Source organism: Pimephales promelas, chromosome 15, assembly GCF_988280905.1.
Source record: "Pimephales promelas chromosome 15, fPimPro1.hap1.1, whole genome shotgun sequence".
NCBI lineage: Eukaryota > Metazoa > Chordata > Actinopteri > Cypriniformes > Leuciscidae > Pimephales > Pimephales promelas.
Window position 1 is genome coordinate 2,827,483 of NC_142783.1, and position 24,175 is coordinate 2,851,657.

General features: G+C 37.3%; 1 protein-coding gene across 3 annotated transcripts in view; it reads left to right on the forward strand.

Moving 5' to 3' along the window:
* The window catches only part of fermt2 (FERM domain containing kindlin 2), a 63,976-nt gene that overhangs the window by 36,586 nt on the left and 3,215 nt on the right, over positions 1 to 24,175 (forward strand). The window contains exons 4-16 of one of the 3 annotated variants that reach the window (XM_039671360.2): positions 880 to 1,008; positions 3,853 to 3,885; positions 9,878 to 10,103; positions 10,218 to 10,320; positions 12,237 to 12,344; positions 15,050 to 15,184; positions 16,391 to 16,440; positions 16,634 to 16,758; positions 16,854 to 16,960; positions 17,866 to 18,084; positions 20,616 to 20,636; positions 23,667 to 23,791; positions 23,993 to 24,134. In XM_039671360.2, the coding sequence (XP_039527294.2) occupies positions 880 to 1,008; positions 3,853 to 3,885; positions 9,878 to 10,103; positions 10,218 to 10,320; positions 12,237 to 12,344; positions 15,050 to 15,184; positions 16,391 to 16,440; positions 16,634 to 16,758; positions 16,854 to 16,960; positions 17,866 to 18,084; positions 20,616 to 20,636; positions 23,667 to 23,791; positions 23,993 to 24,134 (1,523 nt within the window). The remainder of the gene's footprint in view (positions 1 to 879; positions 1,009 to 3,852; positions 3,886 to 9,877; positions 10,104 to 10,217; positions 10,321 to 12,236; positions 12,345 to 15,049; positions 15,185 to 16,390; positions 16,441 to 16,633; positions 16,759 to 16,853; positions 16,961 to 17,865; positions 18,085 to 20,615; positions 20,637 to 23,666; positions 23,792 to 23,992; positions 24,135 to 24,175) is intronic. The other 2 variants (XM_039671361.2, XM_039671362.2) reach the window with 2 other exon arrangements.

The following is a 24,175-nucleotide window of genomic DNA, read 5'->3' on the forward strand; positions in this document are numbered from 1 at the left end:
AGTATAATTAAAATAAAATAAACATTTAAAAGTCTATCACACAGTTGTTCTTCCATGTTTTGATTTGAACAGTAAACATATGCTTTGTAGCACTTTGTTAATTTAGTTTCTGTTAAAATATAACAGATATAGTTATATAGAAAATATAGTTTCATTAAAAGATTAATTAAAATGTCAATGCTTTATGGCTTAATATTATTAACACCAGTTTTGATAATATATCTTGTTAAATCATAAATCCAGAAAAAATAAACAGTCAATACAGAATTTCTGAAAAAATTTCTTAGGGCCTTATTTTTGGAAAAAGTAAATTAATGCATTTTATGAATTCATTAGACATGCTTTTTTTTTATTAATGCATTTAAATTTAAAATAAACAATTAAAACAGAATCCAGAAAATAAAAATAAAACGGAAGACACAAATTTTGGAAAAATAAAACTGATAACTTTTAATTTAAATTAATTATTGTTAAATTGTGCATGTTGAATGATTTCAATTAATTATACATGCCTTTTCATGACCATAGTCATTTGACCATTAAAACGTAACAACAAAATAAAACATTATATAAATAAAAATTGTAAAACAGAATTTGTGATCACTCAAATGAGTTTCGTAGATGAAACATGACATCATGTATACGGTGAATTATCAGCAATTGAAATCATTCCCTATTCTATTCATTCAGACATGCTGTAATTCAGGCTGGTTTGCATTTAGACTTGTTGAAACGTATTATTCCTTGTTTCCATGTTTTCCATTTCTGTCTCTTGCGTTTATCCGCGTGAAATGGCCTTCGGAGTCTGCGACTCTGTGTGCGTTAGGTGGGGTATTGTGATGAGTTCACTTTTAATTCCAACGCGTTCCTCTTCTGCAGACATCCGGCACCCCGAGGAGCTGTCCTTACTGCGCAAACCCCGCGACCCCAAGAAGAAGAAGAAGAAGCTGGAGGAGGCGGAGGAGGAGGCGCTGGAGCTGGAGGGACCTCTGCTCACCCCAGGATCAGGTACAGCAACCCCATCCTCGTGTGTCCTGGCCCAAACACACCTGAGCACATAAATGCAGGAACCCAAGGGCTAAATAAAGATTCAATCTCGCAGGGCCGTTCTGTGTGAACTCAATAATGGTTCGTTTTTTATCAAAAAAGCATCCCTATGAAATTTGAAATCAACAGCAATTTATTAAAAGTTGAACAATTTATATTATAGAATTATAGAATTTCAATTTTATAATCAAAAAGCATGTCTAATCAATTGAATTTGTTACTTTGTTTTACAACAATGAAATGCCTAATTTGGTTACAAGCATTTAAAAATAAAATAAAATTGAATTTAATCCATACATCCAGAAAAATTTAAATGTGTAACAGAATTTCAGAAAAAAAAGTAGAATTATGATATATTTATAATATGACACGAGCAAGGTCTAAATAAAGATTCGATCTCAAAGGGCCGTGTGGAAAACGTGTTCTGTGTGAACTGCATAATGGTTCATTTTTTATCAAAAAGCATCTCTATGAAATTTGAAATCAACAGCAATTTATTAAAAGTTGAACAGAAATTTCAGATTTTTTTTCTCCAATTGTTCCCAAAATCTGTTTTATTTTTCCAAACGTCTGATTCTGTAAATTTCAGAAATTTCATGTCTAATCAATTGAATTTGTTACATTTTTTTTACAACAATGAAATGCCTTAATTTGGTTACGAGCATTTAAAAATAAGATGAATTTGAATTTAATCCATACATCCAGAAAAATGTAAATGTGTAACAGAATTTCAGAAAAAAATAGAATTATGATTTCCACAATAAATTTTCAAACGGCCGTGTGCAAATGTGAAATGTTACGGGCTCCCTAAAAAAGCATTGAAAACAACAACCATAAGTGGCCAAGCAACTCAACCTAAATGAATTTTATAGAGTTTGACATTAGAATAATAGTAATAGCACCCCTCTCTTCAACAAGCCACACAACTCTAGTTCATATCCGGTTGCATGCTAAAGTTAGTTCGAATCGCAGACCCATAATCCGTGTAATGCAGAGTGATGTTTGACTGGAGATGTTTGCAGCGTGGACGGGGTTTGCTGGTCTGGAACCCGTGACGCTCTATAATGTGTGTGGTTGAAGAGCGGGAACACAAAAGGCTGGTTGTGTTGAAACAGTGCTGGGATGAGGAGTGTGTGGGTTGAGAGGAGTGTATCATTTGCAGGCCTGCAGCTCTCGCTCTGAATGGTTTAGATTCCACACATATTTGGTCACTCTGCCATTTTGAAAGCGCGCAGTCAGATGCATCCCCACACATGATGTGTGTAAATCCATTTAAGATGCACAGAGGACAGACATGAATAGGCTCTATTGTCCCGGTGCAGTGCATCCCCCATGCAAACTCAAGACGCCTGTGTCTAGGATCTGTCCTCCACTTGTCTCCTCAATACCACCATGTGACCTTACGATGACCCTCGTTAAACTAGTGCAGGAGTGCTGGATTTAGGGGCTATAAAGACTGGGTTTCTCTAGTGGTGCCACAATATATCGCAATGTGTGGTGGATAATATATCGAAATATCACAAATGTATATATCTCGAAATGCATATCGCAACGGCTTGCAATAACGGGTCATGAACTAAAGACGAAGAGAGAATCACTCGCTGCTCTCGGCCGAATAACTTCTGTAGCTTTAATAAGAATCAGGATATATTTAACCCCCATGTTAAATATGTAATTTACTCATGACAATGACAATTAAATTATCCGCAAAAGTTTTTTCAAAAGTGAACTACTACTTTAATATGATCGCAAAACCTGTAATATGTCAAATTTCACCATGTGGTGGGTTTTCCCAGATGTTTTGGAGTATCGAAATAATATCGAATCTTGACATGAGGGTCGTAGTTTATACTGCGCAAAGGCTCTTTTGAAACGGGAGGCATTCTGGGCCATGGCGAGTAATGAGCCGAAGACCCGCTCTCAGAGTGTTAGGGGAATGCAGAGACAACAGGAACCCAAGAGCAGATCAGTTTGAGAAAGGATTTATTGTCCAAAAGGTTGAATGAAAACAAAACAAAACATAAAATAAAAGGTAGACGAGGTACCAAGCAAGAGGGCGAGACAAAGGCAAAATCCACTAGACAGGCTGGGGTCAAAACCAGTAGCGGGCCAACAGTATCAAGGGAGAAACCCAGGCAATAGGAGGATCTTTGTTGACATCATTGTACGCATGCACGAGTCGCTGGGTGGCAAGAAAACAATAGAATGACCGGCTGTAAAGACGCGACAAGCACTTTCAAGAGAGTTAGTTGGCAAAAGCCACAATATACGTATAAGCACTTTAATATCTGACGACCGGAGGAGGTTTGGAGAGAAGCTCAAAATTTGTATTGGTGACAAAATTGAGGTTATTCAAAGCCCACATGTGATTTGGGATGTCAAAAAAACGTCGATCCGACTCGCCCGTGTCTTGGCCACTATAATCTGCTGGAGAGACATTTATTCTTATTTAATAGAAAAGTGATTTCTGAAGGATCATGTGACTCTGAAGACTGGAGTAATGATAATAAATTGCATCTGAAAACCTATTACATCAGTTATTTTAAATTGTAATAATATTTCATAACGTTACAGTGTTTACTGTATTTTTGATCAAAATAAACGCAGCCACAGTAGACATTTTCTTTCTTTTCTTTTGTTATTTTCTTCTTGAAACGGATGTTACATCTATTCTAAGGTCTTGTCTCACTTTGCATGTTAACACTTTCCTTTCCTCCAAGCTGTTAATCTCTTTAATATTTCCTTTCATTCGCCTTCTTTCTCTCTTTGTTGTTTTCTTTTCTACATTTCCTCCCATTCCTCAAGCCTCTGAGATACTATACATTGGACCGGTAAAAGGTAAGGTCCCTGTTTTCCTGATTTCCCGCATTGCTTCCTTCACCTCAGCTGGAGACGTCACATGACCACTGCAGGAATCCCTGGCTCTGGTCACATGACTCTCTGCTTCAGTGACCCCTCAGCTGACGAGGGTCATGAGATGAGCTTTTGCCCAACAGTGCATTCCCTTGCATTCGCTTATCAGTTCACAGTTTGGTCTCACTTTGTCCTAAAATCTATATAAAATTAGAGATAAAAGAATGAAAGGTCAAGTTAAGGTGCCACACTAAACGGTTGGGATGTTCAGGTGAGGATTTTTCAGCAAACATCATTTTATTTTTATTTTTTAACCCCAGCCAATACTCATATGAGTCAGGCTGCGAATGTAAGTTATGTGCCCGCCCCAGCGCGCTCACACACTAATAAACGCCTCACCGCCAGCGCCTCGCAATCGCTTCTTTCCCAGCACTAGTGGATGCATAACGCAAACCCAGTCAAACGTGTGACTGCAGTATCTTATGCGCCTCATAATCCGGTGCGCCCTATATATGAAAAATGTTCTATTCATTGAAGGTGCGCCTTGTCCGGTGCGTCTTAAAGTGCGGAAAATACGGTAATTTCACACGGTAAAGCCACTTAAAGGAGTAGTTCACTTTTCAAAAAACTTTTGCTGATAATTTACTCACCCCCATGTCATCCAAGATGTCCATGTCTTTCTTTCTTCAGTTGAAAAGAAATTAAGGTTTTTGATGAAAACATTCCAGGATTTTCTCCATATAATGGACTTCAAGGTCCAAATGAGAGTTTCAGTGCAAACTGTTCAAAGGGCTTTAAACGATTCCAGAAGATGAATAAGGGTCTGATCAAACGAAACGATCGCTCATTAAATAAATAAATAACAAAGTTTAAGTTTTATAATCTCAAATGCTCACCTTGCTCTGTTCTGTGATGCGCGTTTGTGACTCTCCTGTTCGAACTCGTTCATCAAAATGAACGAATCTTTTTCCAAGTCAATTCGTTCATTTCGTTCGTTGATTGAACCGAATGACTCGAAAAAAGATTCGTTCATTTTGATGAATGAGTTCGAACAGGAGAGTCACAAATGCGCATAAAACTTAAACTCTGTTATTTATTTATTAAGAAGTCCATTATATGGAGAAAAATCCTGGAATGTTTTCATCAAAAACCTTCATTTCTTTTCGACTGAAGAAAGAAAGACATGGACATCTTGGATGACATGGGGGTGAGTAAATTATCAGTAAAAGTTTTTTGAAAAGTGAACTACTCCTTTAATATAAAGTGGGACCCAAAAAAAGTGGTAAAGTCAAATGATAGGAAAATAAAGGATGGATCACGCATTTATAATGCAAGTAAAAGCAAAAAACACTCAGTATGCAAATAAGATGCCCACATTATACACACTATGAGCATGCAAAATATCTATGGACACTGCAATGGTCATAATGATGTCACACTGTGGCATCTCTAAATAAATCAAGAAAAAAACATAATTTAACATATAATTAATGCAAAATTGTTAAATATAAGTGATCTACTTTACTACCACACTGCAGATATTTAAAGCTTTCATTCTTTTAATCCTGCTGAGAGGTCATGCCGATCTTGACCAAACTTGAACTATGGAAAGCAAGGAAATTTGCATGAGCTTGTGTTTCCGGTCTCCCACGTCGGCATGTGTGTGTGTGAACGGAAGTCAGTGGGATAAACGTGCAGTGGCTCTTACGGCTGAGATGAACTGGTTTCATTGGTGCCGAATCTCCAACACCGTAGTTGTGACATGAAAATCCAATGAAAAATTGGCAAAATGCTTTTTATTATTTTTTCGGACTGTGGACTGCACACAAACACAAGCTAGCAGTGTAGTCTAATTCACAAGCAAACGCTTATTTGATGAATTAAAAGATTTAGATTTAGATTCCTTCTGACAAACACACAGTTTTAATAAACCATATTTTATCTTAAAATTCTTTAAGCATAAAGTTTATGAAAACAACAACAAGGCTGAAATTACCCATGAAACCAAATATAATCTATAATTAATTTCATGAAAAATATGAAGAACTAACAATTAGTGTTGTCAAAAAACTCGGTACTTTAAAAAAAAAAAAAATGTTACGGTACCAGCTTTTCTAGGTACCGAGTACCAGGTTAATCCAGTTCTAGACGCGCTAGTAGAGTAGCCTACTGGTATTAGTATCGATGCATCCCTATTTATGTCATTTAATGTCAGTGCCAGTTCTAGGCGTATTCTTGCCTTTATAACTCAGCAGGTTTAAAAAGCCTTTTTAAAATTAAATATGAATGCAGTTTTAGATTAAATAAAAGCACAGTCAAGTCAAATAAAACATTTTTTATCTTGTGTATAGTTTGGTAATGCTACAATAAGATACCATTCATCAACATTACTTAGTTCACATCAACACATTGAGTGAACAATATATTTTTACAACATTAATTAATGTTTGTAAATGTTATTTAATACAAACACTTGGTTGTTCATGTTTGTTCACTTTATTCATTGTGCATTAAATAAATGTTTAAAAATGTAAACAACTTTAAAAATGTGTTAGTGCATACTATTGTTTATTTTTGGTCATTTTATCTAATCTTTTAAAGTGTTTATAATGCAAATGTACAGTTTCCATACTTGTAACCGTGATAAACACTTAAATATATGTAAATTTAAACTAAGCTTTGGTACCGAAATTGGTACCGAGAACCGTGAATTTTTACTGGTATTGGTACCGAATACTGAAATTTTGGTACCGTGACAACACTACTAACAATGATAATAATAATATGACTTTCTAAGACAATGCCTTGCGAACACTGTAATCATGCCATATGAGCGAGTGAACACTATTCAAATGTGTCTACAGACATGACTGTGAGCTAAAGCATGCGTGTGTTTGTGGACTGGGAGTTTTTGAGCATTCCTAAACAGTGTGTGGAGTCGAGTAAACATCCTCACGCTGCTGATGCTCCGGCTTCCTCCGTCCCGATGGGAGTGAAAGCCTCCAGTGACCTCCAGTTTCTGAGCCCTTCCTCACGTCTCTTTCTTTTCTCACGACCTCCAGCTCTCCACGGTGGCTCTGCCTCCACTCTTTTGTGATTGGTCACTCGATTGTAGTGTAACTTTTCTGATTTATGAGCATGCACAGGTTTAAAAAGTTGAGGAATGATGGCATCTTCCCATACAATCATATCTATGCACAGCTAGTTTATGTTTGCGTCGCATTATTGCTCACACACAACCGGATTTTAGTGATAAAGTCTAAGGTGTTTCGCGTGGGCTGCCTGTAGTTTAAAAAGATTTATGTGGAATCTTTAATTTGCTAAATTCACATTTCTTTTAACAGGACGTAACTTATTGATAATTCTGCTTCACAAAAAGTACAAGTGTTCACTTTTTCCGTAAATTAGCAGTTTATCAGGCCTTTCTCCATCAGTTGTTAGTTCAAATTATTAAATGTGTTATTTTTTTCTCAGCTTTATTATTCCTAGTGTTTACAAACCATTTTCTTGCCTGTTTAATGCTCATAAACTTTGATTATACATAAACTACACTCAAAAAAAAAAAACATTTTTGTTGGCTAAACAAAAACTATAAACTAAAAAATTAAGTGTTCATAACTTTTCCAATATTTGAGTTCACGCAACATTCTTTACTTAAAAATATATGCATCACATTGCATAAACTCAAATATTTAAGTACATTTAACAAAGGTTTTCTCGTTAATTGTAAGTAAAATTATTCCAAGTTGGGATTACTTAAAAAGTGTGATGCAAAAATGGTGCATATATATTTTAAGTAAATCCAACACATCATGTTTTAGAGTGTAATAACAATCTCACAACTATTGAACAATAATCTACACAGCTTCATTAATTGCAACTCCTTCAGCTCTGATTATATTCACAAACACCTCTGTGCGATTATACAAGGTTAAATAACATAATACGCATATATTAGGACACTTGCACTCATTAAAGCGTTGTTTTGTTAATCTCGAGCTCAGCGTTTTAGCCGTAGCCATCTAAATGAAGGTTACAGTTGGTCTCTATGTGTGCTTATGCACATTTAGCATCCAGAAGTCTCTATGTAATAACCAACTGAGCCTGTTGAGATTGAGGATGGGGTAAGTTGCTCCAGTCTTGACTGGAGTGTTTAGAGAAGGATGATCACTGATGTACTGAACCTGTGATGGATTGGTGCAGTGAGACCCATCTGAATGCTTCGTAGAGATGTCAGTAACCCCTCATGCTGCTGGTTGTGCACTCGCAAAGTTTAATTCTGTGTTTTACTGTGTTCTGCATGCTGCCTTGATCAGACATGTACAGTTATGTGAATGATTGTGTGAACATCAGTTTTATTGCATTTTTCAGTTGGATTTGGTTACACGTGTCCGGATAAGAGTGGCCGGTATGACACACTGAGTCTGAAATTGTTTCGTACTCATCGTTTGATGGCTCTGAATAGTCAAAACACCTCTCGAAATGCTTGCTACGGATGCAGGAAACGCAGAAAATCTCGATCCAAATTTTTTAATGACGGAGGAAAGTTTCTGAGGCAGCGTGTAAACGTGATTGACATGAGGGCACAGAAACGTGAGGTCTGAATTTTTTATTTTATTTTTTTTTTTCAGACGTGAATTTCGGACTCAGTGTGCAATGACCTTTAGTCTTAAATAATGATTGTGACAACGAAAAATTCAACCCAAGTCAAATGTTTTGTTTTATAACAATGTAAAAATGTCAACTTAATCGTCAATTTAATATTATAATCTGCAATTCTTTTATCTTTTTATTCAAAATAAATTGGAGGCAAACCAAAAAATATTGTATTTTTCAGTGTAGAAACATAGGACACACAAAATGGCAATATGTAGCAAATATATGCTCTCTATCGAGCCTTTTTATACATAAATTGACTTTTTTCACAGACTGTGATCATGCATTTCATCAGTTATCCTAAATTAACTTTTTTCTATATTTTTTTTTTCTTTTTTTTAACGTATTACTTGAAATTGCATTAAATTACAGAAAACTAGTAAACACTGCGGTAGTGTTTCTAATAAAATGGCATGATGGCAAATTTAACATCTTTCTCTTTTCAAACCAAAGTAATCAATCTCGCAGTGTTCTTCCTGTTTCTTAAAATCATAGACATTGTGGATTTTTTAGTTTGCCATATATTTTTTGTAGTTTCTTAAAAAAGTTTACACACAACTATGATGACTTTCCCTTCCGAGACCCCCGGACATGTGAAGGGTCAAACTGCAACTGCTTGAAGAGCACAAATAACCAACATTTACATCATGTTTATAAAACTAAATCGTACTCTACTGGTTGACACATTGCATAATATGTGTGTAATTATTTTGTTTATATAATATACAATATACATGTATATATTTAAAAAAAAATCTTTTTAAGATAAGATAATCTTTTTATTTATATATAATATTATGCAAATATTTTTATTTTTTATAATAAAATACTCGCATATATATATATATATATATATATATATATACACACACGTACACACACACACACATACAGGTGAAACTCAAAAATTTGAATATCGTGCATTCGTGCAAATGTGCTCAAAGTGCACAAATATCTCATGCAAAGTGAGATATTTCAAGCCTTTAGTTTGTTATAATTTTGACGATTAAACAAAGACACAGCTATTTCATAAGCTGTAAGCCATAATCATCAAAATGATAACAAATAAAGGCTTGAAATATCTCACTTTGGATGTAACAAGTCTATATAATATATTAGTTTCACCTTTTAAGTTCAATTACTTTTGCACGATATTGTAATTTTTCGAGTTTCACCTGTATGTTATGTGAAGACAAACTTTTATTTTGGATGTGATTAATGGTTTCAACTATATGTGATTCTGCCCAGTCTCCGTCTGGCTATCATGAGAACGGTGTGCCGCCTGTTGTGGGCGTTTACTAATGGTCGTGTTTAATTTCAGGGAGCATCTATTCTAGTCCCGGACTTTACAGCAAGACCATGACGCCCACCTATGACTCTCGGGACGGCAGCCCTCTGTCCCCCACCACGGCCTGGTTTGGAGACAGCCCCCTGTCCGAAGGCAATCCCAGCATCCTCGCTGTCAGCCAGCCCATCACCTCACCAGACATTCTGGTCAAGATGTACAAACCACAGTCCCTCCTGGACAAGGCCAAGATCAACCAGGGGTACGTTGGGGCAGATATGATCTGTGAAGGTTCGAAGGGATCGTTCATGGGCTAATTGTCATTTTTGGGTGAACTATCACTGTAATTTGTGTTCGTCTGACTGTGTTTGTGAAGGTGGCTGGACTCCTCCAGATCTCTGATGGAACAAGATGTGAAGGAGAACGAGGTTCTTCTGCTCCGGTTCAAGTATCACAGCTTCTTTGACCTCAACCCAAAGGTCAGTGTGTTCTGTGTTTGAAACCTCACCATTGTTATCATGCTAATTTCAGTGCCGGTTACACACGACACCGACTGTCTTATTGCTTATTAATAATGAAGTCATGCAGTAGATGTTTGTGGGAAGCCATTCAAGTAAAAGCTTTTAATTAGCTTTATCATTATTACGGTTGCTTGTTATTTGAACAGACCTCTTACAGTCAATTGTGCTCCAGACATGAATGGTTCCTCAAATCAGAGTTACCATGAGATTATACTTAAATGTCTGGTTCACCCAAAAATGAAAATCCATTGAAAAGTCATCATTTATTCATCTTCATGTCGTTTTAAACTCATAAGACTTTCGTTCATCTTCGTAACACAAATGAACATATTTTTAATGAGATCCATCTCCAATGGAAGTCCATTCACCCAAAACATTCATAAAAAGATGATAAACCCATATGAATTGAGTGCTTAAATCCAAGTCTTCAGAAGAGACATGATCATTTTACATGATGAACAGGTTTGATTTAGGCTTTATTCACACACAGGGCCTAAAATTCCCTCATATAGTGCCCTATTTAAAGTTTTTTGGCTTTTAGTATAAATACAGTATTGGTGCGTTCTATTATACCCAACGAACCGACTCGGACCTCGGATTTGACGTCACGTCCGCACTTCAAACGTTCTATTATGTTTTGCGTGTCCGAATCGGAGAAAGCTGTTGTCATCGTAGCGCTGGCTCTTCTGTTAGCAACGCTAGTAATTGCACACAATAACCGATTTCCATACCCACAGGGAACGCAGTAATACGAGTGATTATAATCGTCATTTAAAATACCAAAGCGGTTCAAAAACAATGAAAACAATTCATTCTTACAAGTCACTGGGCGCAGCCATCTTGAATTCCGAAACGGATTTCTTGCTCGGTGTCCTCACGGTTGCCCGACGTCCGAGAGGACAAATCCGAGGAAAGGGGGCGTGTTGCTAGGCAACGTCTGTCGTCCGATTCGGATCTCCGAGACGGATGAATAATAGAACGCACCATATGTTCCAAAACAATGACAAAATTTGCATTTAGAAGACCAAACCCAACGTTGAAAATCAGGGTTGATGTCAGAATCCAATGTCAGATTTACGTTTTTCTCCAACGTTGGACAGACGGGATGAAAATCGGGTTGAAAACCAACATAAGTCGGGTTCTGACGTCAACCTGACTTTAATTCCCAACCAAAATCCCCCCTAGTGACTGACGTTACTACTTTCTACTCAGGGACCTTGACAGAAATGTAGAGTAAAAAGTGATATTTGTCTTTCAAATGTAATGAAGTTAAAGTAAAAAGTTTCCAGAGAAAATAACGCTCAAGTAAAGTACAGTGCTCAAGTAAATGTGTAAGGGTTGTGTCCACTGTCAGGTGTTAATGCGCGACGGCGTGGCGTGAACCGTCCGAGTCCATTAATATCTAGACAATGGACACCTCGAAGGGCATTAACCCGCTTATACCATGGTCACTTGCCAAATAACACATTTTTAAAACATTAGTTTATATTTTAATTAGTTTTACAATCGAAATCTAAAGTTTTTATAAACAATAACTTGGTTTCCTTGGTTACGCCTGACATAGTTACACCTGAGATATTTATAGTCCGCTCTGCTCGTAGAACCCTTCAGTTTAGCTAACTTACGAGCCAGAAAGTTTGCGTATTTTCACAGTTTATTAATTAATTTCGAACGGTAAACAGTCAGTTTCACCAAAACTCCTTTACTAGGTGTCCTCTCTCACTTTTTAATGGACACTCTGCAGCCAATCAGAATCGAGTATTCCCCCAGACCATGGTATAAACTTTGTTACTGTCCACCTCTGCATTACACGCATGTGCTGTGTTTCCTGAACACATGTCATAAGGTGTCGTGTTTCTAACGCTCTCCTGCAGTATGACGCCATCAGGGTGAACCAGCTCTACGAACAGGCCAAGTGGGCCATCTTACTGGAGGAAATCGAGTGCACCGAGGAAGAGATGATGATGTTCGCCGCGCTCCAGGTATGTGCACGTCACAGCCGTGGCAGAATTGATGTGAACGCGCCGTCTGTTAGGATTGCTGTGTAAGCCCGGCGTTTGACGGTCTGCAGTCTTCACTCGGGTCCTCTCGCCCCGGTAATGGATTGGATGGGCTCTGTGCCTGCGCAGCGTCTGCAGTGTGCAAACGTTTGGCTTTGGCCAACGATGACCCTGCTATTTCAGACGCTCGTAAATGTTGAGTGACAACACCTCAGGACGCCTCACTGTCTTCACATCATGTAAATATAGAGTGGGTTAGCGTCTGTTTCGGGGAGGTGGGACATGGGAGACCACCCGGAGTCTGATGTACTAAGGAGGTGTTGGTTTCTCCAACAGGGATTTCTGGTGGTGTCGACTTTCTCTGTTTACGCACCGCGAGTTTAAATTAGTCAGATCTGTCCCTCCGCATCAGTCCACGTTGTGTCAGTGGATATGACAGGGTGTCCGGCGGGGTCTTACAAAAGCAGTTGATAAATGAATATAGAGAAAATTAGGGCCCTTAAAAAGTATTAAATGCCATTTTCCAAGGTATTAAAGATGCTTTGTTGTAAAATTTAGGAGGATCTGTTGTCAGAAATGCAATATCCTATACATAACTATGCGTAAAGACCTTACTTAATGAACTGTTATGTATTTATTACCTTAGAATTAGCCATTTCTGTCCGCTTACATCAACTTATTTCTACGGTGGCCCTAAACGGACAAACGTGTTTCGTCACGATGTTGTTCTTCGTGCAAAAGAAGCTATAGCTAAAGTCAGCGAATAAAACACTTACACAGTGATGAATATGTAACAATAATATTCACAATTACGTATAATTTTACTGAATAAGTAAGTAAACCTAATTTCTTAATTTATCTTTTCCTGTCGGCCACCATAACTTCTGTTGGTTGCAATTTACAACCTCACCACTAGATGCCGGTAAAAATTACACACTGCACCTTTAAATGTTTTGCTTTGTTCCCACTCTTCTGAATCATGTTGCATTAATAAGGAATTATCACAAACTAAGACTGTTTAGTTGTGCTATTTTACAATCAATATATAGTGAATGTCAGTTAAAGTGTCGCCGATATAATTGGTTAATTTGAAGTCTTAAAATGAGTGGAAACTTTGAAAGAGTCTTAAAAGGCATTACGTTTAACTCCATGATTCCTGCATGTACCCTGTATGAGGTTGACTGTTGGTCCGTGTCTCTGGGTAGAAGAGCTCGTCAACATCAAACATCAGCAGGTCTAAGTTTAGCCAGCGTTATAGCGAGTCTGTTAGCTGTTGAGAGAAGTAGGCATGTCATTCACTTACTAACCACTCTTATCCGAGCAGAGAAATGGTGACATTAAAATGCCTTCCGGCCTCCATTTTGAAAGTGGCGCTGTCATCAGCAAACGTTCGACGTATCAGTGAAATGTGCTTCTGTGGTCCAGCTGTTCACTGTAGTAACATGGGGATCGCTTACCACTAATTTTAATCAGAAGAAAGAAGTCACAGGCTTTAAGCTCGTAGTGGAAATTAAAAAAATAACTAAAACTGTGATAAAAAATAAATTAAACCTAAATAGCAATATTTACAAATGACAAATGCACATAATACAATGACAAAAGCACGCTGTGAAAACTTAATATATATATATATATATATATATATATATATATATAAAGCGAATCCAAAATCTAAATAAAACTATAATAAATTAAAACATTTGCAATTTTTGCAGCATGTGTGAAAACTATTTAAAATCAAATCATGAACATTTGGGGAAAATAATTAAATAAATAAAACATTTCACAAATGCATACGATTAAAAATCGAAATAATATTTGGACGTTTAACATGAACATTTTAGTGACAAATTAACTTGTATTTAATTGGAAAAATGCAAAATAGAAAAGGGCTAATTATTTGTTCAGTAAATATTGTATTAGCCGTTTATTTGTCCATTTATTTTAAAGGAGTTGCAGTGATTGCAGGCCTGACATTCAGGACATTGTGAATGCAGTTTAAAACCAATTCATGAAAATGCTGAAAATAAATTTTCAGAAATTCACAAACACAAAAGTGCTTTAACTTTAAACATGTACAAAATTGCATTAACCAGTTCAGTTGTAAGTGAGAATGCTAGATGTTGGAGAGGGTTAAAGGTACTCTATAACAACTTTTTTGTCCAAAATTGATATAATGAATGAGTATATTATGAACTCATCTTTTTGTCTCAGAGAGTTCTTGTTCTTTCGCGAGACTCATGCAGTTTTGTTTATTTACCACTAGAGTTGCATAAAATTCCTTTATCTGTCAAACATTTTTATTAGATTGTCCTGGACTTAATGCAAGCAGAAGGCTCTTTTATGAAGTTACTTCTTTGAAGGACATATTTAAGGAGATTATGCCTTAAAAAGGTTCTGGATTTTTTTTATCATATGTTAATTAAAAAAAAATATATATTGTATAATATGACTTCTTGTTTATATTTGTTTTGTTTTTGTTGTATTTATATGATGTTTGTATTTTTGTAAATGAATTTTTGCCATGAAAATAGCTCTGACTGCTGACATGGCATGAAATAAAATAATCTGAATCCGAATCTAGAGTTGCATAGCATACTTTTCAATATTGCAATAAATAATTTGCAATGTGATGAGGTGATAAATGGCAAGATTGTGTTTATTTAGATTTGTGTTTTTCTTTGCAGTACCACATCAACAAGCTTTCCATCATGTCCTCAGACAATCACATGAACAACAGTGAGAAGGAGGTGGACGAGGTTGATGCCGCTCTCTCGGACCTGGAGATCACCTTAGAGGGAGGAAAGACGTCCAACACGCTGGTACTGACGCGGAGCAATAGCCTCTTTTTTTATACAGCAGCACTATTAAAACAACACAAGTGCTTTGCAATATCACAGATCAAACGCTAGGGCTGTCGCTTCCGTCCGATTTTTGAGTCACAAGTGTTCATTGAATCGATTTTCCATCTAAAGACGTTTCCATTTTCAACACCAAATACAGGCAAATCCACGGACACCTAACAGGCGTTAGGACGAGCGTAACGAGGGCGCTTGAGTCAGCAATATTTCTGATGATTTATTGGCGTGAAGTTTCAGCACAATGACAAACAGGAGCGCAACATTCAGGGATTGAGATTAACACTCGACTCGCCAAATGTAGGAAAAATGAGTTTTGGCGGGAAACGCTGTCCAATCACGAGCCAATCTGGTGTTTCTATATTTACTCACTTTGCTAGGAAGTTCGTTTAAGACAAATCTGAGCGGCTTTAGTGCAAATACGCAACTCGTGATCCTCATGATATATTAAATGCAGCGTATCGCAGAATCTGTGCTTTTCTGGCTAACTTGAACACACACACACGTCACTACGCAGCAAATAACTGTGCGCTTGTTCACTCGCATTGAAGTAATAGCGAATATTAAAAAGCATTTGGTGAACAGAAAAGATATTGTTATTTTCCAGCATCCGACATGTTCTGTGTGCTGTATTGATCTGTCCACCTAACACACATATTTCACATAAATCGATTTACATACCACTTCTTTTTGTGAAAGAAACACAAATACAAATAACGTATCACATTTATTACAAGTAAAGGCTGCATAAATAATGCCCTTTCATGCACTTGCTTTACTTTCTAATATAGTCTCTAAGTATTCGATCAAATTCGAATAAAGGAATATAAAATAGAGTCGTGTGCTCCGTGTTTGAATGTAGTGATTGGATAGCATTATATTGCTGATGAAATTGAAATTTAATCATAACAGACATTTACGCAACAACAAAACAATGTATTATATTAAAATGGTGTATTGTGATTATTTTTCTGCTGTTACCTTGCAGCTGTTCTGTGGTTCATGGCAATAAGTGATCTATTTATTTATAACTTTATTTTTTATTTTTTTATTGACAAACTTCAACTTGCATCAAATTGGAATATAAGTACAGTAAAGATAAAAAACAAACAAAAACAAACAAACAGAGGAAGTAACTTAAATTACATATAATGCACTTTGTGTTCTCAGGGTGACATCACATCCATTCCTGAACTGGCCGACCATGTAAAAGTCTTCAAGTGAGTTCTTGTACTTCAGAACGTTCTTGTATTTTGTTGAAGGACACGTTTTTGTTTTTGTTTTTTTTAGCTAACGGTCTTTGATTTAAAGAGAAATTGTCGAAGAGTTGATCTTTTCTTTCAACAGAACAGAAAAACCTCTCATGGAAGTCATTCCCCTTTGATTTCTGACTAACGTTTGCTTGTACCTCAGACCAAAGAAACTCACTCTGAAAGGATACAAGCAGTACTGGTGCACGTTCAAGGACATCACCATCTCCTGCTATAAGAGCCGCGAGGAGGCGCACGGCACGCCAGCGCTCCAGATGAACCTGAGAGGTGAACCCCACACACACACACACACACACATGATGCGCCGTTAGAAAGCATGTTTGCCACTTATGCACTGTTTCTCATCCGCTGTTTCTCTGTAGGCTGCGAAGTCACACCAGATGTGAACATCTCTGCTCAGAAATTCAACATCAAGTTGCTAATTCCTGTAGCAGATGGCATGAATGAGATCTGGCTGCGGTGTGACATTGTGAGTGAGATGCTTTTCTATTGAATGCCATACATTATTGTACAGTAAATCATCTCACACCTTCACTGGTCTTTAAAAAGTAAAACATTGCTCTTATTTATGCAAAATGTGACCCCAGCACCCCTAAGCAGGCTTTCAATAAATCTAAAGCCATTAACAAACATTTGTGTTAGTTGAAATATGAAAAACATTAACGGAAATATAACTTAAAACGTATTTTTATTTCAGCTAGTCGCCTAAAGGCTGCAATACACTACAGATTTGTGCCCCGATTTGCAGTCTGGACGAGTCGAAAATAGTTGCCGAAAATCTGTTGATTTTGATATCTGTGATATTTTGATTTTGGATGAAAACATTTTTTTCTGGTCAGTCGAAGTTGACATCGCGTGGTGTGTGATGGGCACAGACTCACCAGTTGGAGGATATCAAAACATGCTTGATGTGTTGAGACAAATTTAGAGCGGATATCATAGTGCATGACGTATATCATATCGAGATCACGATTAAAATAGTCAATCATTTCATCTCTTAAACCTCATCTTTAATCACCAAAATTACAGATTTAAAAATTTTTTTCCTTTGGAAAAAAAATTCTTCATGCCTTAAAATATCTTGAATGTAACTCGACACCCTTGCATAATTTAATATGTGGTTCTATGAATATGCAAATGAGCCCCACCTCCACTCACTCACTCAGAGGTTGACGATCACATGTTGATCTGATTGGTTACAAGGTGGTTTGTGACAGAAACACCAGCGATTTCACACCGTGTGTTTGAGACTGTCTTTGGTTCACTGCAGTTTTAAGAAGGAATGCTGTCCACTTATCAACTTACACATGTTTGTCTTAAAGCAAATTAAAAAACAAACATAGACACACATTTTTTTTTCCGCTGTGGTCTCAGGAGAAGCAGTACGCTCAGTGGATGGCAGCGTGTCGTTTGGCCTCAAAGGGGAAGACGATGGCTGATAGTTCCTACAACCTGGAGGTCCAGAACATCCTGTCCTTCCTGAAGATGCAGCACATGAATCCTGATCCTCAGATCATAGAGCCCATCACCACCGACATCAACCCTGAGTGTCTGGTGTCTCCACGATACCTGAAGAAATACAAGAACAAGCAGGTGAGGAAGAGGCTGAGGCTTCGAGAGAGATTACCACTGCAGTGCAGAACACACACAGAAAACTAAAGGCAGACGGTACATAACCACACATAAAAGGGGTGTAAAGATTCATGTATTCGTCCCGAACCGTCAGACGACGAATACAGTCACAGGCGATCCACTCTCCAGTCCAGAAGGGGGCGCACGCTAATGCAACAACTGGAAAGAAGTAGAGATGATCCATTCCCAAACCCAAAACAAGAGCTTGCTAGCAGCCTATAGCCTATTTTTTGCACAAATGAGGTCAAAATATGTTTCGTCCTAACCAGCCGCTAGTGTGACACGCGACGAATCAACATCAAATGAACAACAACAGAAAGTATGATAATCTCAGGTACTGTTTATGCGCTTTATGTAATATTAAAAGTGTCCGAGTGAGTTTGAAAATCATTTGTGTGTATTTTATAGCCGTACTGAAAGCAGCTCGCCTCAGATCTTTAAAATAAATAAAAGAGAACAAGAACGTTCAAACTGTCAATAAACAAGTGTATTCTATGACAACAATTGTTTCAGTAACTCATTATTATGTATTTTAATAAGGTTAAAATGGTGTAATATTCATGAATTTGATCATCCATTTCGTTGCGAGTGCCGGGAGCTTGCCGCGCTCTCTTCTGATTGGCTGTGATTTTTATCGCGTCCCATAGTCTGGTGTGGACACACAAATTACTTTATCAGGAATCACGTAAATGTACCGAACTCGTACCCAAAACCGTGATACGTACCGAATCATTTTACATTTACATTCATGCATTTGGCAGATGCTTTTATCCTTCATTTCAAGAAACACATTTACATTCTTATCAGTTCTTGCTTTCTCTGGGAATCGAACCCATGACATTGGCGTTGCAAGCGCCAAAACTCTACTGTTTACGTGTGTACACGAATCATGATTTCTGTGTACCATTACACCCCTAATACAGAGTAATAAACAGCAGTATATTAAATATTAAATATATCACTGAGCCCTAAATAGGAATGTTTTTTTTTTTTTTGACACATGAAATCAAAATAATCTAGTTTTTCTAAATGTATGAGCTAAACACGAGAGTTTTGCATGGGTTACATTTTTCAAAATAATGTTTTTTGGTTATACTTGATTGAAAAACAAGAGAAAAGTGTAAGTATGCAGGGAGTGTGTGTGTGTGGGAGTCCTCAGACTGTGCTCCTGTGTGCCGCTGGTGTCGTCTTACAGTGGCCCTGGACTCAGTCCAGCCGCTGTGATGCTGGGGGATGGTGGGCTTCCCGTCCTCGTCTCGCTCGCTCCCCCCACCAGTGGAAAGCTGCGAGAAAGTTTGAGGAGTCGGGGTGGGGTCTTCAGAAACAGGCGGGAAGGACATACAGGAAACGAGCCATGCCTGGGAATGTGGAGAGGGAGTCTGGGAAGAAGAGTGCAATGTGATCGCAAGTTCAGATGTGTCCTGATCACAGCATTAAGCTCCGATTCTTTTCTTCAAAGGCTTCCTCTGGGATTTCTCTCCCAGATCACGTGGGATAGAAAGCACTTGCTTTTCGGAAACGAGGATAGATGACTTTCTCACTTCCCGACTTGTTTAACTTATGAAGACCAACAAAGCGGATGTAGTCATCCAAATGGTGGGGAATTTCAGAGGTCTCTCCAATAGTATTGGGTTTTAAGTGTGTGTGTGGCGCCGCCTTGTGGGGTCAAGGGTGTGTGGTTTGATGTGATCAGGTTAATCATAAACTATAGCTCAGACATGAACTTTGGACCCATTTTATATCTTTTAAATCCTGTTTCTAGACTTTTAAAAGTGAATCAATTTACAAAACATTTATTTATGTATATTTCATTATTTGTTTAAGTTTATATCTTTTTATTTGGAGCTTAAAGAACAAATCAAGAGATAAGGTTTTTACTCAGAGAAAATCAGATAGACAAAAACAAACTCAATAAAATAATACCATATTAGACTAGTTTAGACACCATTGGACTGCTAAGAAACTTCTTAAAAAAATAACATTAGACCTCTAAAAAGTGATTTATTTATTTATTTTTGACTAATGAAAGTTCAAAGAGATTTGGGACCGTTTGGAAGTCCACTAGAATTTAGAAAATTCGTATTGTCAACCCAACATAATAAACCATAAGATGAATCAGTCTTAAGATCAGCTTAAACTTAGATTTCCCATGATAATCAGTAAAGATGAATCTACACCATGATCGCCCAACCACCACAGAGTGTGTGCCGTAGACTAGTCTTCTGCTTGGTTCAGGGGTAAAGCAGGATCTCTCAGGTTAGTTGTAATTTTTCTGCGGTCGATTCGCTTGGACCTAATGTGTTCCTCTGCTCTCTCTTGCCTAAAGTGAACCTCTCCTGCTGAATACGATTATGTGCACCCTGCCCTCTTCTCTCTTTGTGCATTAACGGTTGTTTTGATTCTGTTATTCTGCTTGTTTGCTGCATTGTTCATTTATTTGCTTTTCCCTTGTTTCCTCTCTGTGTCCCTCCTCCTGTTTCCACCCTCCTCAGCCTGGCTTTGTCAGGGACTTGGTAAGTCAGTCGTTTGACAGCTGGTAAATGTCCGTGACTCACTAACACTGGTGCTGTGTCTCATTTCCGTAATCCTTCTCTTAACCACTTTACCATTTATTGCTGTAGCTCAAACTCATAAACTCGTGTTTAACGTTTTTTAAATTATTATTGTTTTGAGTCACTGGTGTCTCCCTATGAACAGCTGTTTGCCTGAATGATGTTGAGTGAATGAATGCTGTAAATGCTCAAATAATGTATTAGCACTTATTTCATGGATATTTTAAATATTCTAATGAATATAGAAGCAACTTGTAGTCTTTTTAGAATTTGAGGTTTAAAATGTCAGATTAGATTGTAAGACTGTCAGCCTTGATCATTACTTATCCCTAAATATAATCATATTGTTTTTATTACTATCATTATTTTTACAATTATTGTTTTATTTATTTAGATGACACAATGCCTTTTCCTGGAACACCTAAATGAGACATGGTGATGGGATAAAAATTATATGAAAATCTTTTTTTGATAGAACGCAAAGTTTCTTGGGGGAATTAAATAGTTTTGCATGACAATGTAAAGTTTCTTGGGAAAACAATAGTTTCATGAGCGAATGTAAAGTTTCTTGGGGAAACGCAATAGTTTTGCGTGAGAATGTAAAGTTTCTTGGGGAAACGCAATAGTTTTGCATGAGAATGTAAAGTTTCTTGGGGGAATTAAATAGTTTTGCATGAGAATGTAACGTTTCTTGGGGAAACGCAATTGTTTTTACATGACAATGTAAAGTTTCTTGGGAAAACAATAGTTTCATGAGCGAATGTAAAGTTTCTTGGGGAAACGCAATAGTTTTGCATGACAATGTAAAGTTTCTTGGGGAAACAATAGTTTCATGAGCGAATGTAAAGTTTCTTGGGGAAACGCAATAGTTTTGCTTTAGAATGTAAAGTTTCTTGGGGAAACGCAATAGTTTTGCATGAGAATGTGAAGTTTCTTGGGGGAATTAAATAGTTTTGCGTGAGAATGTAACGTTTCTTGGGGAAACGCAATAGTTTTGCATGACAATGTAAAGTTTCTTGGGGAAACAATAGTTTCATGAGCGAATGTAAAGTTTCTTGGGGAAACGCAATAGTTTTGCTTTAGTATGTAAAGTTTCTTGGGGAAACGCAATAGTTTTGCATGAGAATGTGAAGTTTCTTGGGGGAATTAAATAGTTTTGCGTGAGAATGTAACGTTTCTTGGGGAAACGCAATAGTTTTGCGTTAGAATGTAAAGTTTCTTGGGGAAATGCAATAGTTTTGCATAAGGATGTAAAGTTTTTTGGGGAAAGGCAATAGTCTTGCGTAAGGATGTAAAGTTTCTTGGGGAAACGCAATAGTTTTGCATGACAATGTAAAGTTTCTTGGGGAAACAATAGTTTCATGAGCGAATGTAAAGTTTCTTGGGGAAACAATAGTTTTGCATTAGGATGTAAAGTTTCTTGGGGAAACAATAGTGTCATGAGCGAATGTAAAGTTTCTTGGGGAAACACAATAGTTTTGCGTAAGGATGTAAAGTTTCTTGGGGAAACGTAATAGTTTTGCGTAAGGATGTAAAGTTTCTTGGGGAAATGCAATAGTTTTGCATAAGGATGTAAAGTTTCTTGGGTAAACAATATTTTTGCATTAGAATGTAAAGTTTCTTGGGGAAACACAATAGTTTTTGCATAAGGATGTAAAGTTTCTTGGGGAAACAACAGTTTTGCATAAGGATGTAAAGTTTCTTGGGGAAACGCAATAGTTTTGTATAAGGATGTAAAGTTTCTTGGGAAAACAATAGTTTTGCGTGACAATGTAAAGTTTCTTGGGGAAACACCATCGTTTTGCGCAAGGATGTAAAGTTTCTTGGGGAAACACAATAGTTTTGCGTAAGGATGTAAAGTTTCTTGGGGAAATGCAATATTTTTGCGTGACAATTTAAAGTTTCTTGGGGAAACGCTGTAGTTTTGCATGACAATGTAAAGTTTCTTGGGGAAACGCAATAGTTTTGCGTGACAATGTAAAGTTTCTTGGGGAAACGCAATAGTTTTGCGTGACAATGTAAAGTTTCTTGGGGAAACGCAATAGTTTTGGGTGACAATGTAAAGTTTCTTGGGGAAACGCAATAGTTTTGCGTGACAATGTAAAGTTTCTTGGGGAAACGCAATAGTTTTGCATGACAATGTAAAGTTTCTTGGGGAAACGCAATAGTTTTGCGTGACAATGTAAAGTTTCTTGGGGAAACGCAATAGTTTTGCGTAAGGATGTAAAGTTTCTTCGGAAAACGCAATATTTTTGCATTAGGATGTAAAGTTTTGTGTGAAAATGTAAAGTTTCTTTGGGGAAACTCAATAGTTTTGCGTGACATTGTAAAGTTTCTTGGGAAAACAATAGTTTTGCATGACAATGTAAAGTTTCTTTGGGAAACGCAATAGTTTTGCAAAGGAATGCAAAGTTTTCTTCCCATCTCATTTTTATTTCCATCAACATGTTCCCATTGGTGATCCATTTAATTTTCACTGACATCAACAAATTATTTGTCTAATAGGATTTGTCTAATCTTACAGAAATGTATTTTTGAAAGGGTCCTCTGTGTAATTGAAAGACCCTTTTAGGCACTGTTTTAGCATGTCAGCTGGTCTGCAGCTGATAGAAGCTTTCATGAAGCAAGTCATCGGTCAGTGGGAGGCTCCAGTGACATCACTCATTTCTTTGTGGGGAAAATGTTTCATGCTCTGGGAAAATAGGGACTAAACAATTGTAGCTGGGATCGCTAGGGCTTCGGTTTATGCATGTTAAGTCGCATGTATAACAGATCAAAAAGGTTGCTTGAACAAGAGGTGGCGTCTCATATGTTCACAGTGATATTAGTGGTGATTGGATACAGCAGTTTCATAATAAAGTGTCTGGTGATGCATTCTTCTTTGGGGATGTTTCCTAACGACTGTGTCTGTGTGCTCATTCTGTACTTCTGCTTAAGTTATGATTGCTTGCAGCACTTGTTTATTAATGTTCACATATGCATTATCCTCAGATTTCCGCCCGTATTCTGGAAGCTCATCAGAATGTGGCCCAGATGAGCCTCATTGAGGCCAAGATGCGCTTCATACAGGCATGGCAGTCCTTGCCAGAGTTTGGAATGACCCATTTTCTTGCCAAGTAAGTTTCTTCTAGAAAACCTGATGTTTCTGTCAGATATCTTGATTAAATGATTGTCGGCCAATAACAACATAATTCCTCGTTGAAGAGAAATTGGTCTGTTAGAAATTTGGTCTCAGAAAATGAAGCAGCTTCAAAAATAATTTCATCTTTTAATTTCTCTGTATTTCTGTTGTTAATTGTTAAATTGCATTAAATTAGGTTTCAGGGTGGCAAGAAAGATGAGCTGATTGGCATCACCTACAACAGACTGATCCGTATGGACGCCAGCACAGGAGACGCCATCAAGACCTGGCGCTTCAGCAACATGAAACAGTGGAACGTCAACTGGGAGATTAAGATGGTAAGATGCTCTTTATGTGACACCTTCATCCCACAATGTCA